General features: G+C 51.2%; 1 protein-coding gene across 1 annotated transcript in view; it reads right to left on the bottom strand.

Annotated features, from left to right (window-relative positions):
- Window positions 1–3,904: 3,904 nt before the first annotated feature.
- RNLS (renalase, FAD dependent amine oxidase) overlaps window positions 3,905–12,043 on the bottom strand; it is a 78,834-nt gene continuing 70,695 nt past the window's right edge. The window contains exons 8-9 of the mRNA XM_035893088.1: window positions 8,716–8,891; window positions 3,905–4,134 (exon numbers count right to left, since the gene is read on the bottom strand). Coding sequence (XP_035748981.1) covers window positions 3,982–4,134; window positions 8,716–8,891 — 329 coding nt within the window. The 3' untranslated portion in view covers window positions 3,905–3,981. The remainder of the gene's footprint in view (window positions 4,135–8,715; window positions 8,892–12,043) is intronic.

Below are 12,043 nucleotides of genomic sequence, written 5' to 3'. Positions count from 1 at the left end.
TCCTGTGACACGTGGTTTCTGAGAGGCTTTCATCCACTTTGCGGCACTTTTACTCACCACTTACCTCAGGGATGTGCAAGCAGGGTCAGATGCCGCGAGCGGGTAGAGAGCCAGCTGGATCGTCGCCCCCAGAGCCCTAACCCCATGCCAGGGGGATGCCCCTCAGGAGGAGAGGGTCTGCCATGACTTCAAGCCCATCTCTGCCAGGGCCTTCTCCAAAATTCGTCATGGCATGCGGTACGGCAGGTCTGCCTTAGTACCCGTGACATGGTGACAACAGCACAGACACTGCGACACACGTCCTGCCCGCTGGGCAGAAAAGCACCGAACATCTTGTCCATGCCCAAGAGTTCAGTTGGTACCGCCTCCAAACCCAGCACGGGTGCAGGCGGTGCTCGGTTCAGGCTCCTCCTAGAAGGAAGGAAGGGCTGGGAAGATCTCCGAGGGCGGTCTGTGAGGGGAAGGGGTGGCAGCGTACGGGGGCTGATGGCTTGGTACGGCACGCTTGGCTTTCTCAAATGCGTTTGGTTGAGGACCATGCAACAGTTGCAAGGCAAGAATTGCCTTGCATGGTGCTAACGAGGCCAACGTTGGGTGGATCATGCCTGGCCGAGCCACAGGTCTCACAGCGCGTCTGCGAGCAGGCGATGCCGAGGTACGGCTGTGCCTACCAAGCCTTCCTGCCAACGCCTCGTCGGCTCTTCGCCTGGTAACATAAAATCTTCCCTGGTGAAGCAGGCAGCTGAGGCGGCTGTTGGTGGGACAACAAGCAGCAGGAAAGGATTGTGTTAGAGACCCTTCCATGCCCGCTGCCTGGAGCACGTCCAGAGGAACACATCCATCAACTTTTCAACTCCACCTTAAAAAAACAAGTCATTTTTGTTTAAATCACCTTAATGTGGGAGGAAGCTATAGGAAAGAGGCGTTTTGATAGACTGTCATGATATGGGGAAAGATGGGAGCAATTTGGGACTCTTGGTGATTCACATTCAAAAACCTCTGAATCGAAAATCTGATTTGAAATCTCTGAATCTGTGATTTGCTTATTATCAGGTATTTTGAGGTCTCATAATGACCAAAGCTCTATGGTTGCGGAAAGGATGGGGTCAGAGGCATCTCCACTTATCTGTCACTTGTGGTACTGAAGGCTGCCGCTGGTGTAAGGCCCCCGTGGGAGCATCACGACTGTTTGTGAGAGGAATGACATGACGTTGAGACAAAGGCACGGCATTTTCAGTCTTCTGCGTGTCACATGCTTCCAGAAAACACAGAGTGAAGATGAGGAAAACAGGGCAAGTGAAGAGTCTGGGAAGATCCCCTGAAGTTACAGCCTACTCCTTCGCCCCCCAGGAGAAGGACCCACATCCTTCCCTGTCCTCCAAGGCAGACCGGTGGGATGGGTCCCCAGAAACCATCCTCACGGGCCCAGCAGCGGCTGACCCGCCTGCCATGGTGACGTCTTCCAGGGGAGCTGACAGCCCAGCAGAACACCCTCTCGTATGGTCCAGCACGCTGCTCCCTTGGGGACGGGCTCCCCCGGGATGGGCAGGCCTGGATGGAAGCTGAGGAGCACACAGGGAAAGCAGGGCTTGGCTGCTTGCGTATGCCGAACTCCGAGGGGTGCGGCTCTGTGGGTACGTTTTCCCAACACTGCAACGTAAAACCTTCTTTCAGCTGGGCCTTCGGTTACGTTTGAGCTCGTGCTAAATCAAGCCAACACTGAATGCCTCACCAGATTAGATTATTCCTCAGCCGTGTGGCTCTCTGTGGCTGCCTCAATCCACAGAAGATAGGAGACCACGTGCCGTTGTAGATTTGTGCATATGCATGACCACCGATCTTCCCCATTTCCGCGCGACACGCGGCGATTGAAACCCGAGGGTTTGGAGCTCGTTGTTTCAGGCATGGCAACAACACCTGGTTTTAAACTTGTGGACTTTATGGGAAGAAGAAAAAAAATCAGTAAAACCACATTGTAACATGAAATATCCTTCAAAGAGATTTTTAAAATCAACTTAAGTTTCAGAGTCCTTACTGTCGCGTAAAGCACTGCATTAGCGGCCGTGGATAGAGGACGCCAGGTTCTTGTGAGATGCAGGGGCATAAGAGAGGCCGAAAGGCTCAGCTCCGATGGCTCAACTCTGCTGACAACAGCATTTGGTCATGGTAGTGCCATGGCAGAGAGGGGCACTACACTTGTGATACGTGGTTGAAGAGGAAGGGCAAGCTAAAATGAAATTTAGAATAAACAAATTATTTCTTGGTTAATTCCTGAGTCATTTCAAGACTGACTTCACAGAGACACACTTGGTAGCTTAGCAATACCCGAAGCCGTGGCAGGCCATATTTTCAACACAATCGCACTCGCCATTTATTTTTCCAGTATTTCAAATCAAATTCGTCATTCATTCGCTCACGTGTGTATTTATATCCTTCCCCGGACCCAGCCCTCTCCTTCTACACGCGTCCTGCCAACAGAAGTGCAGAGCTGTCCGGGACTCGCCTCCCTTTCGGCTGTCTGTCTACTTTAAATGAGCTCTTATGGTGGTGGTGATGTATGTATGTATTTTGCATTGTCACATTGAGGAGTACCGTATTTTTCCATGGAAAACAGAGAAACATTCAATTTGGAAAACTATTCTGTGTACCACACACAGTTTCGTGACTTTTGCTGGCCTCGTCGTTATGGTCAGATATTCCACACGTAATTCCTTTCTGATTTAACTCTTTATAAAGCCAAGTGGCTCGGTCTTCTTCAAGAGATAATCTCGTAACAAGAGAGCCTGCGATGTCAGCACAGTTTTCTTATTAACCCGCAGCCCCGGGCCATGCTGAGATGAATTCTTTTCCCTCCTTCCTCCTGGCATTCGCCAGGCGAAGCAGCTAAACCAGCTCCCGTACTGGCTGCTCCTACCCCAACTCCTCCAGCACCGGGCAGGAGGCTCGGGCTGCTCCTCGCTCAGGGGACGCGGGCCCGAGCAGCGCGCCGTGAGGGGTTGGTGACTCTAACCTGGCCCACACTGAGCTACGGTGAGTGCATCCACACCGCGCGCCAGTCCGCTTTACCGCGGTAAACTCGCCTTAGAGCGCCGATGTCGATGCCTGTCCCAGGATGGCTTTGGGACAGTAGCCCTGTTGCTATGAGAGCGCTAGAACCACACACGCCTTCTCTCCCACCTTCTCCCCATTCTTTCTTTTATGAGCACTGCTGGGCTGATGCTGCTTAGACCGTGCCCAGGACAGGTACCGTGCTCCGGTGGTGCACCACTGCCAGCAACGTCACCAAGCTCTTAAATGAGCTCTTCCCGCAATCGGCAGCCAGGGCTCCAGAAAACCGTGAGCTAAGCAAGCTGGTCAGCAGACAACCACCATCCCTCACTTGGAAGTTGTCCTTGCCTGGAGACATGGCTAGACCTTGAGCCGATATGGTTAGACCTCGCACAGGCCACCCAACTTGAGAAGCATAGCAAGGTATGACCCATCACTGATTTCCCACAGCCAACACAATAACCATGACCAGGGTGGATCTGCACCAGAAGAAATGACCACATGTGTGTATGGAAGCTCTGGGATCCACTGTGCATGTTCCTTCTGTCACGTCCAGGGCTCTAAATGCTCAGAGAAGGAGCAAACTCTGCAGCTCTGTGGCTTTTTGTGCTGCTTCAAGTCAGGCTCCTCTCCTTGACATACTTTTCATGGGCTGCAGAAGTATCACGAGACCTGGCAAGACTGCTGGAACCCAGTGCCTGTGACCAGAGCCAGAAAAAGCTTTACTTCAAGCAAGGTAACCACTCATAGCACAGATCCTGTAAAATACAATTCAATTCCATCCCAATAGTTATTACAGCACACCAATAGATCTTCCTTTATTTATTTTTGCAAGATAGAGGCCAGTGATGTTAATGCTAAGTTAGAATTCAATCCGCCGTAGTAAAACTCATCATAAATCCAGACTAAGATTAGCAGCTGACTTTGAAATTGCTATAAATGAGACTTCACAGCCTCTGCAAGGCTCATAGCAGAATCTATGCAGCCATCGAAGTTGGAATGAGTAAATCCATCGCCCCCACAAATCAGGAGAGGTTCAGTATGAAGGATCATTTGTCCCAGACAATTGGGCACAGCTTTTGTAACCTGAAAAAGAAAAGCATACAGGGAGATGGAAATGAAAGTATTTGATTTACCTGAATTTCACGCCAGGAAGGTCTGTATTCCTGAGAAACACGCCTTCCCACAGAGCACCCCTCCCATCCCAGATCACAGGTCCAAGCATTAGCGGTCAATGTACCATAGTCAAATACTTTTCTTCTGGAGTTAAAGCTTTCCTGTGTGTGGAAATTGAGAAACTTTACAGCCCCATCCCGTCTTATTCTCAGCATCTGCCTCAGCAGAAATGAGCTGCCCGACCCTGGACAGGCGAGGTCCCTCAGCCCAAAGGTGTGGAGACACATGGTCTGACACCAGCAGAGGTGGGCTTGCAAACCCCTCCAGGTACAAAACTGTTCCAGGAAGCAGAGGGAGCCTGCGTGTCCAGGAGAGCCCGCAGTACCACTGGGTGAGCGGGTGACCTTCCTGGGTGGGAAGGCAGGCGGACATCAGAGTCACGGCTGTCACGATGATCTGCCCACGCTTCAGGCTGCTGTGCGATCACACGTGCAGCCTTGGGACGGCCCGCCCTGCCTCCAGCCCTGCCACGCCGCTCTCCCTTCTCATCTCAGCAGTACAACAGTTCTGAGATGCTGATAGAGACACAGCCAACACTGTCCCTGAAAATGGCATGGGACAAGTTCTGGATAAGCTTGCTTTGATAAATATTTAATGTCGTTCTCAATGTGTATTCATTTTAAATATAAATTTCCTGGCACCGTGCCCTCAATTAAACTTGTGTCTGTGGAGTGGCAGCTCTGGAGCAGGTCTGTGTAACATTTCTAAGAGTGAACGGACTTTGCTTTGGCCGGTACCTGTTAACCTGCAGCTATCGGGAACCCATGGGAAGAACAAGACCTCTTTTCGGCACTGAACTTCATGACAACGCGTGTCACATGGCAGCGTAAAAGCAGGCAGCACGGGTGTCTGTACCACGCCGGGCTGCGCCAGCGCTGCGGCAGCCTGTTCCAAACCTGCGTACGAAGGCTGAGGGTCCGTGTTGTACTGAACCAGCGCGCCCAGAGCTGCACCAGCGAATCTCAGGATGGAGACAAGGCAGCAGCCACAGCAGCACTGGCATAAACGCGAGGGCAAGGCAGGCTCGTGCAGGAGGGATAAAAGATAAGAAGAGGCAGGACAGCTTGATGATGGGGTGACTGGAGGAGGAAGGAGGGAAGAAACAGTCCGGGAAAAGGAGTAACAAAAGACCCGTAAGGATGAAATGTTGAAAACCAGGAAAAAATACCTAGAAAGCCAGAGAGAGAGAGAGAGAGGAGGAGAAGCACAGCAGGAGAGCAGCAGCAGAAATCCGGCCATAGAGATTACGAAGCATGATACAGAGAGCACGATTTTGTTCTGATCGTGTCTTGACTTTCTGCCTCTGGTCCAAAGACACATTTCGGGTTCCTGCACAGTAAGCAGTTACCGTACCCCACCATGCAACTGCCAGCTTCGGCCAGTGAGACCCCAAGTCTTGTTCAGCACAGGGGATTCTTCCACCGATTCAAAGGTCCGCTCTGCTTGCCACTGCCGTGCCGTTACCTGCCGTCTCCAAGTACGGAGCAGTTGCAAACACCCACATTTATGTCACTGGCTGCATTCTGTGTTACTGGAACGTCAGCGTCTCTCTAAAGGAGGCAATTATCTGGAACTAATTTGTAGATGCAACCCATTCACCATTATTCAACTTTCCAGAAGAGTCCAGCCATGTCTGGCAAATCCAGACAAAGATCATCTTTCTCAGACTTAATTTATTCCTAAATTTTTCTTACAGACCGAGGTCACTGAGCATCAACAGTGAAGGAAGGTTTAGCAGAAAAAGGCCTTTTGAGTGTCCTTCCTTCTCGACCACCCAGTGCTTATTTGACGCTGGCCATACCAAACAGCGTCTGATTTGTCATGCTGACCACAGGATCGATTTTTCACATCTCAGCCCGCATCCTTCTGTCCGTCTGGCAAGATCACATGCTCAGTGTAGTAAAGGCACTCACTCGAGACGTAGTGACCGGGGAAAGGAGTGATCCCACCCCTTCTCCAGGTTCTTCTGAAGGCGGTGTCCAACATAAATTCCAAACTACCCTCGGCTCTATGGCACAGCCTGTTGGACCTCCACGAACCATAGAATCGTAGAGTGTTTTGGGTTGGAAGGGACCTTTAGAGGTCATCTCCATCCTCGAAGACTTCAAGACTCAGCCAGACTAAGCCATGGCCGAGGTCACCCAGTGCTGGCGGTAATTCTGCTTTGAGCAACAGGCTGGACTAGAGACCCAAAGAGGTCCCTTCTCAGGTACCCTCTGAAGAGGTCCCATTCCTACAGTTCTGTGTTTTCCCAGTGTCCCTTCTAAAGTGACTCTGTCAAAGGGACACGGTAGATTGGGAAGATGTTGGCTCTGAATGCTAATGTCTTACCGTAATTAAAGCAGGGGATCCAGAATTGCAGCTGTGCCGCTGAGTAGTGCCAGTAGAAGTTTGGAAGCCCTAATCCCTCATCCGCCAGGGGTAATTGTAATGTCTGCATTTTAATCCCAGGATTGTGTTTGGCCATGTGAAGGATGTTACAGCTGGATTTAATTAACAAGTAGGATAAACCCCGTCTAAGAGAGTCAGGGGAAAGATGCGCCCATCCTATCAGTTCCCTTCGCTTCTGTGGCAACAGCTCATTACAGTTGAAAGTAAAGATAGCTTAGGAGAGAGAGGGAGCTCTGTCCCAGATATTTAATTTAGGTAGGGATTATTTTATAGGGTGGCAATAGAGATCTCTTTACTGAGACACCAGATCTGACCTACACGGACTTATCTGCAATCTAAGGCACATTGACATTCATCCACCGAATTACAGATTGGTGATAATTCCTCCTGCGACAGCGCCACAAAGCGCATGCAGCTGCCGAAGCCGGTGGGTTTGCTTAGGAGCGGCGTGGTCGACAGCAGGCAACAGAGGCGGGAGAGGAGAGCCCAAAGAGCTGTAAATCGTACAGCGGCTTGAAAAAATAACAGAGCATCATCCAGCGGTGCGATGTCCGAGTGTAATTTTTAAACAGGGGCAACAGGACGCACACCGAGTGCTTTAGGAAGACAACAATTTTGAAGCAGTTGTGGAAAATAGGAGCTCATTCCTGCCGTCACTGTACCAGCTGCCGCTAAAGGATGAGGCAATCGGCATGAGGTTAGAACAAATCCTGTATGGCCATAACTTCGCCAGGATCCAAAAAGCATAGTGGTTTGGTAGAATGCAATTGAGACTTTTCTGTTTTTTAATTCAGCAGTAAGAAATTAACTGCTGTTCTTGTCTTCTCCTTTATCCGTGTTTGCGTGGGGCAGTAAATCAGAATGGGCCATGCATGGGGCCGCAGTATCTGGGGTGTGTCTGTTCTGCTGAAAAATCCCTCTTCCTTTGTTTTGGGAGCCCTCTCCAGAGCGGGTCACCCAAGTGCCTGCCTGCTGGAGGCAGGTCCAGCTCTCCTCCTCCCCACCACCTGCAGCTCGTGCGCTCGCCAGCAGGTCGAAGCAGAAAAGCAGCAGAGAATGCAGAAGAAAAGACCAGCAGCCACAACCAGAAAAGGACGCCTGCACAGCGACAGCCGTACCGCGCTACTGTTAACAGCACAACCCCCTGCGCTGACAGGGGAGCGTGTACAACACACCACGACTTCTGCGTGGGTCATCTGGAACGCTGGCACCTGCGTTAAGGCCGTTTCCATGCGGCAGCTGGGCACAAACACCCGGCGCTGGGAAACGGGTTGCAAATTACCAGTACCTAGCGCACAGAAAATAAACTGCGTGCTAACGAGACCCGGTCCCTAAACTGGACGCAGATCAAGGGGCACGAGCAGACTTCACAGCTGTCACCTACGGTCACTTTTCCAGACTTCGTAAAAAGAAGAATTTTTAGGGGACTGCTTTAAGTAAATATTTTGCATCGACTTCCACATTCAATTTCACCAATGTAATTTAACTGAAGAGGCTTTGGGTAAACATGCAGATACACTCCAGTGCTTTAGGGAATTGCCAACGATTTCCTCGGATTTTTAAAAGCAGCCTGTAAAATACACACATTTTGCTATTATTACCCTTAGGTAGTTTACTTTAAAATATTTTTCACATAACATACTGTTAAATTGAACGGAGCCAAATCAAATAATAACAATTAGTACGTCTGAGGGCAAGTTCTGCTACTCTGTGGTAGGGTGGGATGTTGCTAATAATATCGCATGCTTTCGGATACAGAGGAGACAGACTGAGTCATCTTGTGAAACACCAGTAAAAATCCCACGGAAGCACGTGGGATTTACTTCCTCCCTGCACACTGCTCCTGCCCTGCTTACAAGGAGCTGCGTAACGCACCCCTGAGCCGGGTCCACTAAAAAGGTGGCTAGAAATGACCTGGCCGCCATCGGCCAGCCCTGGCTGCTGCTCACGGCTGCGTGGAGGGATATCGAGCAACCGTCCCCTTCTCTCTTGCTGCCTGAGGATGAAAACCACCGGGTCACACGATGTCCCGTTTCTTGCGATGCACTGCAGGTCTGCACTATGATGGTGCCCCAACAGCCCCCCCCCACCACAGAGTACCTGAGAGTATCTCCATTTCTGACACTTGACGCTGGCTGGTTTGGGTAGGGATGGCACAATCCTCTCCAGGTGACTGAGAATCAGCTGCTGCACCTCTGCAGGGTCCGAATCCAGGTGCTCGCTTCCAAACGTCACAGTCGTGTGAACTACAACTGAGGGTCCGATTGCAGGAGACTCTGAAATAAAGGAGACAGATGCCTTCGAAAGTTGACCCACAAACACCTGCCTTCCCCGCAGGCTGACAGTTGGGCCTCCAGCCTAGGAGTCAGTAAGAACCATGCAGCAGTATTTAGGTAGCTGAAAGCCTAGAATAAACCAATACTTTTTATTTATGGAAGGGGAGAAGGGGCAGAGAGGCCAGAGTGTGTTAGCCTGAGAAATCAGCACTTCCTTTTGGCCGGCACAAGTGAACTCAACTCAAATTTTGCTGCTCCAGCAACTTCCAGGAACTGGATGTGTGGCTGTCCACATGCACGTTTTGGGGAGTGTGAACCTTCAGTACAACTCCTGCCCTCGGGCAAATATGAGCAAGTGAGCAAAACCCAAAAAAAAGGGGTTGGCCCTTGAAAATCAACCAGGCTGCAGTGCCAGGGGAGGAACCGAAGGCAGCCCAAGTGCTGGCGTTCATCCCAGCAGACCTGGAGACAGCCAAGCTCCATTATGGCTGGGGCTTGTTGTAGGTTGTCTACAGCAAGGGACTTCTGTCCCCACCAGCATGTTGGCTTGTCACCTTACGGACATGGTCTGGACAGCCAACAACCAGTGGCCAGAGAATTTGCCCAGAATAGGGGATTTTCAGGCTCGGTGATTTCCCTGTGCCAAGGCACGATGAGGACCCAAGCAGATCCTTGGGTAAGTCACTCATGCCGGGGCTGTCCTGCTTCAAACGAGGAGGATACGTTTGCTGGAGCAAGGACATGACCCGAGTTCTGCTGTATTTCAGCTGAGAGCTCAAACTCACCAAGCAATTCCCTCTCGCCCTATTAACCAGAAATTCCCTCTTTTGGAAGCAGAAAGCCTTTTCTGGCTAAACCTTTGTTTAAATTAGCACATTCCTAGAAAAATATTTTAGTTTCAGCAATTGGGCATTTTATGACCAAGGAATCCACAAAGGAAGAGGCGGTTGAACACTTTCTGAGCAGCGCTGGCTGTTAGGTACCAAGCTTGATAGAAATCTTTCTCTCTGCTCTGTCAGTGGAGACATCTCCAGCTCCAGCTCCTCCACCTGGAGATCCCCTTTGAGAAGATGACAAATTCCAGCTTTCCAAAGGCAACCAGAATGTCTTTCTCTGATCAGCTTTCTGTCCTGGGCCAAACAGAACACACTACTGAGGCACAGCAGTTCCCAGTCCTAGAGCCCACAGCAAACAAGAACGCAATGGCTCTAACTTCAGCTGGAAGCATCCCTTCACCGAGTCTTTCTTGGGTGGGCCAGCTCCGTCAACCCTTGCCCTCGAGAACTGGGAAAATGTGGCTAAAAGGGGTGGGAAGACGTTTCCTGGTTGTGTCAGGAACGTACCCTGACAGGCCACATCTGAAGGCACCGAGCCATGGTGCTGCTTTTTCTTAAAGTTCTCCTTTTCCCAGCAAGATCACGCACTTCATGCCCGGGGCCGAGCTCCCAAGCCCTGTTCTCGGCAAGTCCTAGTGCCCTTTTCCTGGGCGATTTCCTGAAGTGCCCAGAAACTCTGAGCTTGTTTCCTAGTTCAATCTGAGGTCCTGACTTTGCTCTCTGGTGTCTTGGCCTTGGAAGTAAGCCTTAACCATTGGGGATGGGCAGGTCCAAGATACCCACCCAACACGGATTTGGGATGAGGGCCAGGCGGATCTGGGGATGAAGACTGCGGAGTGAAGCAAGGACTGCTCTTGCCTAGAAGCAGAGGCTCAGCCTAAGGGGCCATCTTCTTCCCTGAGCTCTAGCGAACCGATTGCCTAACACCCAGCCTCAGGCTTGCCTTCCTGAGATCCTCCTGCCACCCCAAGCCTGGTTCCATGGGCTGGCGATCTCTCTTCGCATCAGCTTTTCCAACTGTCTGGAAAAACATCAGAAACACTACTCGGTTTCTCTTTCCCATTTTGGGGGAGAAAACAGGTATTCTGACATCTCTACGTGGAGCCTGCTGGGGACAGAAGACCACGTGGGGATGCCTATTAGGTACCTTGGGATTTATTATAGTGTATGTGGTATTTTGGCAACTTCTTCCACATAAACTTGGCCAAAAGGCTCACTAAACAACATCTAAGCATTTTAATAAAACAAATACTCATTGCTTGCTGTGACTTGTTATAGCCAATGATTCTTGGACAGGGCCGCCTTCTTCCAGATCTCCCATCTCTTCCATAGCGCGTACAAAACAAGTTTCAGGAGAACAGGCAGTTCGTTGAGCTTTTAATTCCCCCTTTGAGCTACTGATAGCTTGGAGAGCTTCCAGAGGCCACTGAGTCACAGCCTTCCAGTACTGAAATATGCAGCCTGCAAGGATCGAGTTTAGCCTCAAGCCCTTTTCCTTCTTCTGCAAAAATACTGGCTAAGAGAGGAGTTTAAAATAGACTTTTCCCTGACAGCAATGGGGGGACCTCAGCCTTGATGCACCGGGTATGAGCGACTGCTGAGCTGCCGCGGGAGCAAAGCCGTCATTTTCCTCCCAACACGTTTAGATCAGGCTGCGACGGCTAGCTTAAAAACCAGGGCTCCTGGCAGGGCTCCTCAAGATTTCCATTTCCTTTATTTGTGGCAAGGACGCAAGCCACCCATGGCCATGCTAGCAGATGACGAAGTAGCACGGGAGATGTGGCAAGCCCGGGAATGCTCGGCAACGCGAGGGGTGATGATCTGAGGGTGAATGGAAGCAGCATAAAAGCTTTCATCGGCTCCCAGTTCTCCCCCCTCTCATCCCAGCTGCACGGCAATTAATCCGATCAGCGGATGCAGTGGCAGGCGCAAGATGCCGGGCAGATCAGAGCGCGAATGAGACGGCAGAGTTGGCTGTAGCTTAGACCTGCTTAACGAGCAAGGAGCTGCTCTGCCAGCGTTGGCAGCATCCTCGGCACCCGCAGTTGCAAGGGACCCCGCTGAAAACCCGCGTGGAGCGAGCGTGCGCCTCGCCTGGCTCCCCCTGCTCCATCCCACCCGTGCTGCAGCGGCGCCGGCGCTCGTCATTAGTGCCCAGCTGGAGGAATCACGCTGGCTGCGTAAAGAAAGCGAAGGACGGGCTGCTGACAGGGAGAGTTTGGGCAGGATTAAGCCTGTCAGGAGGATTATCTTCCAGAAAGAGGATGGGGCTCATAAAAGACGCCCTGGAGGAGAGGGCGGAGAACAGAGCCCAGG

Source organism: Egretta garzetta, unplaced genomic scaffold, assembly GCF_000687185.1.
Source record: "Egretta garzetta isolate BGI_Z169 unplaced genomic scaffold, ASM68718v1 scaffold234, whole genome shotgun sequence".
NCBI lineage: Eukaryota > Metazoa > Chordata > Aves > Pelecaniformes > Ardeidae > Egretta > Egretta garzetta.
This window is presented reverse-complemented; position numbering and strand designations above follow the sequence as displayed.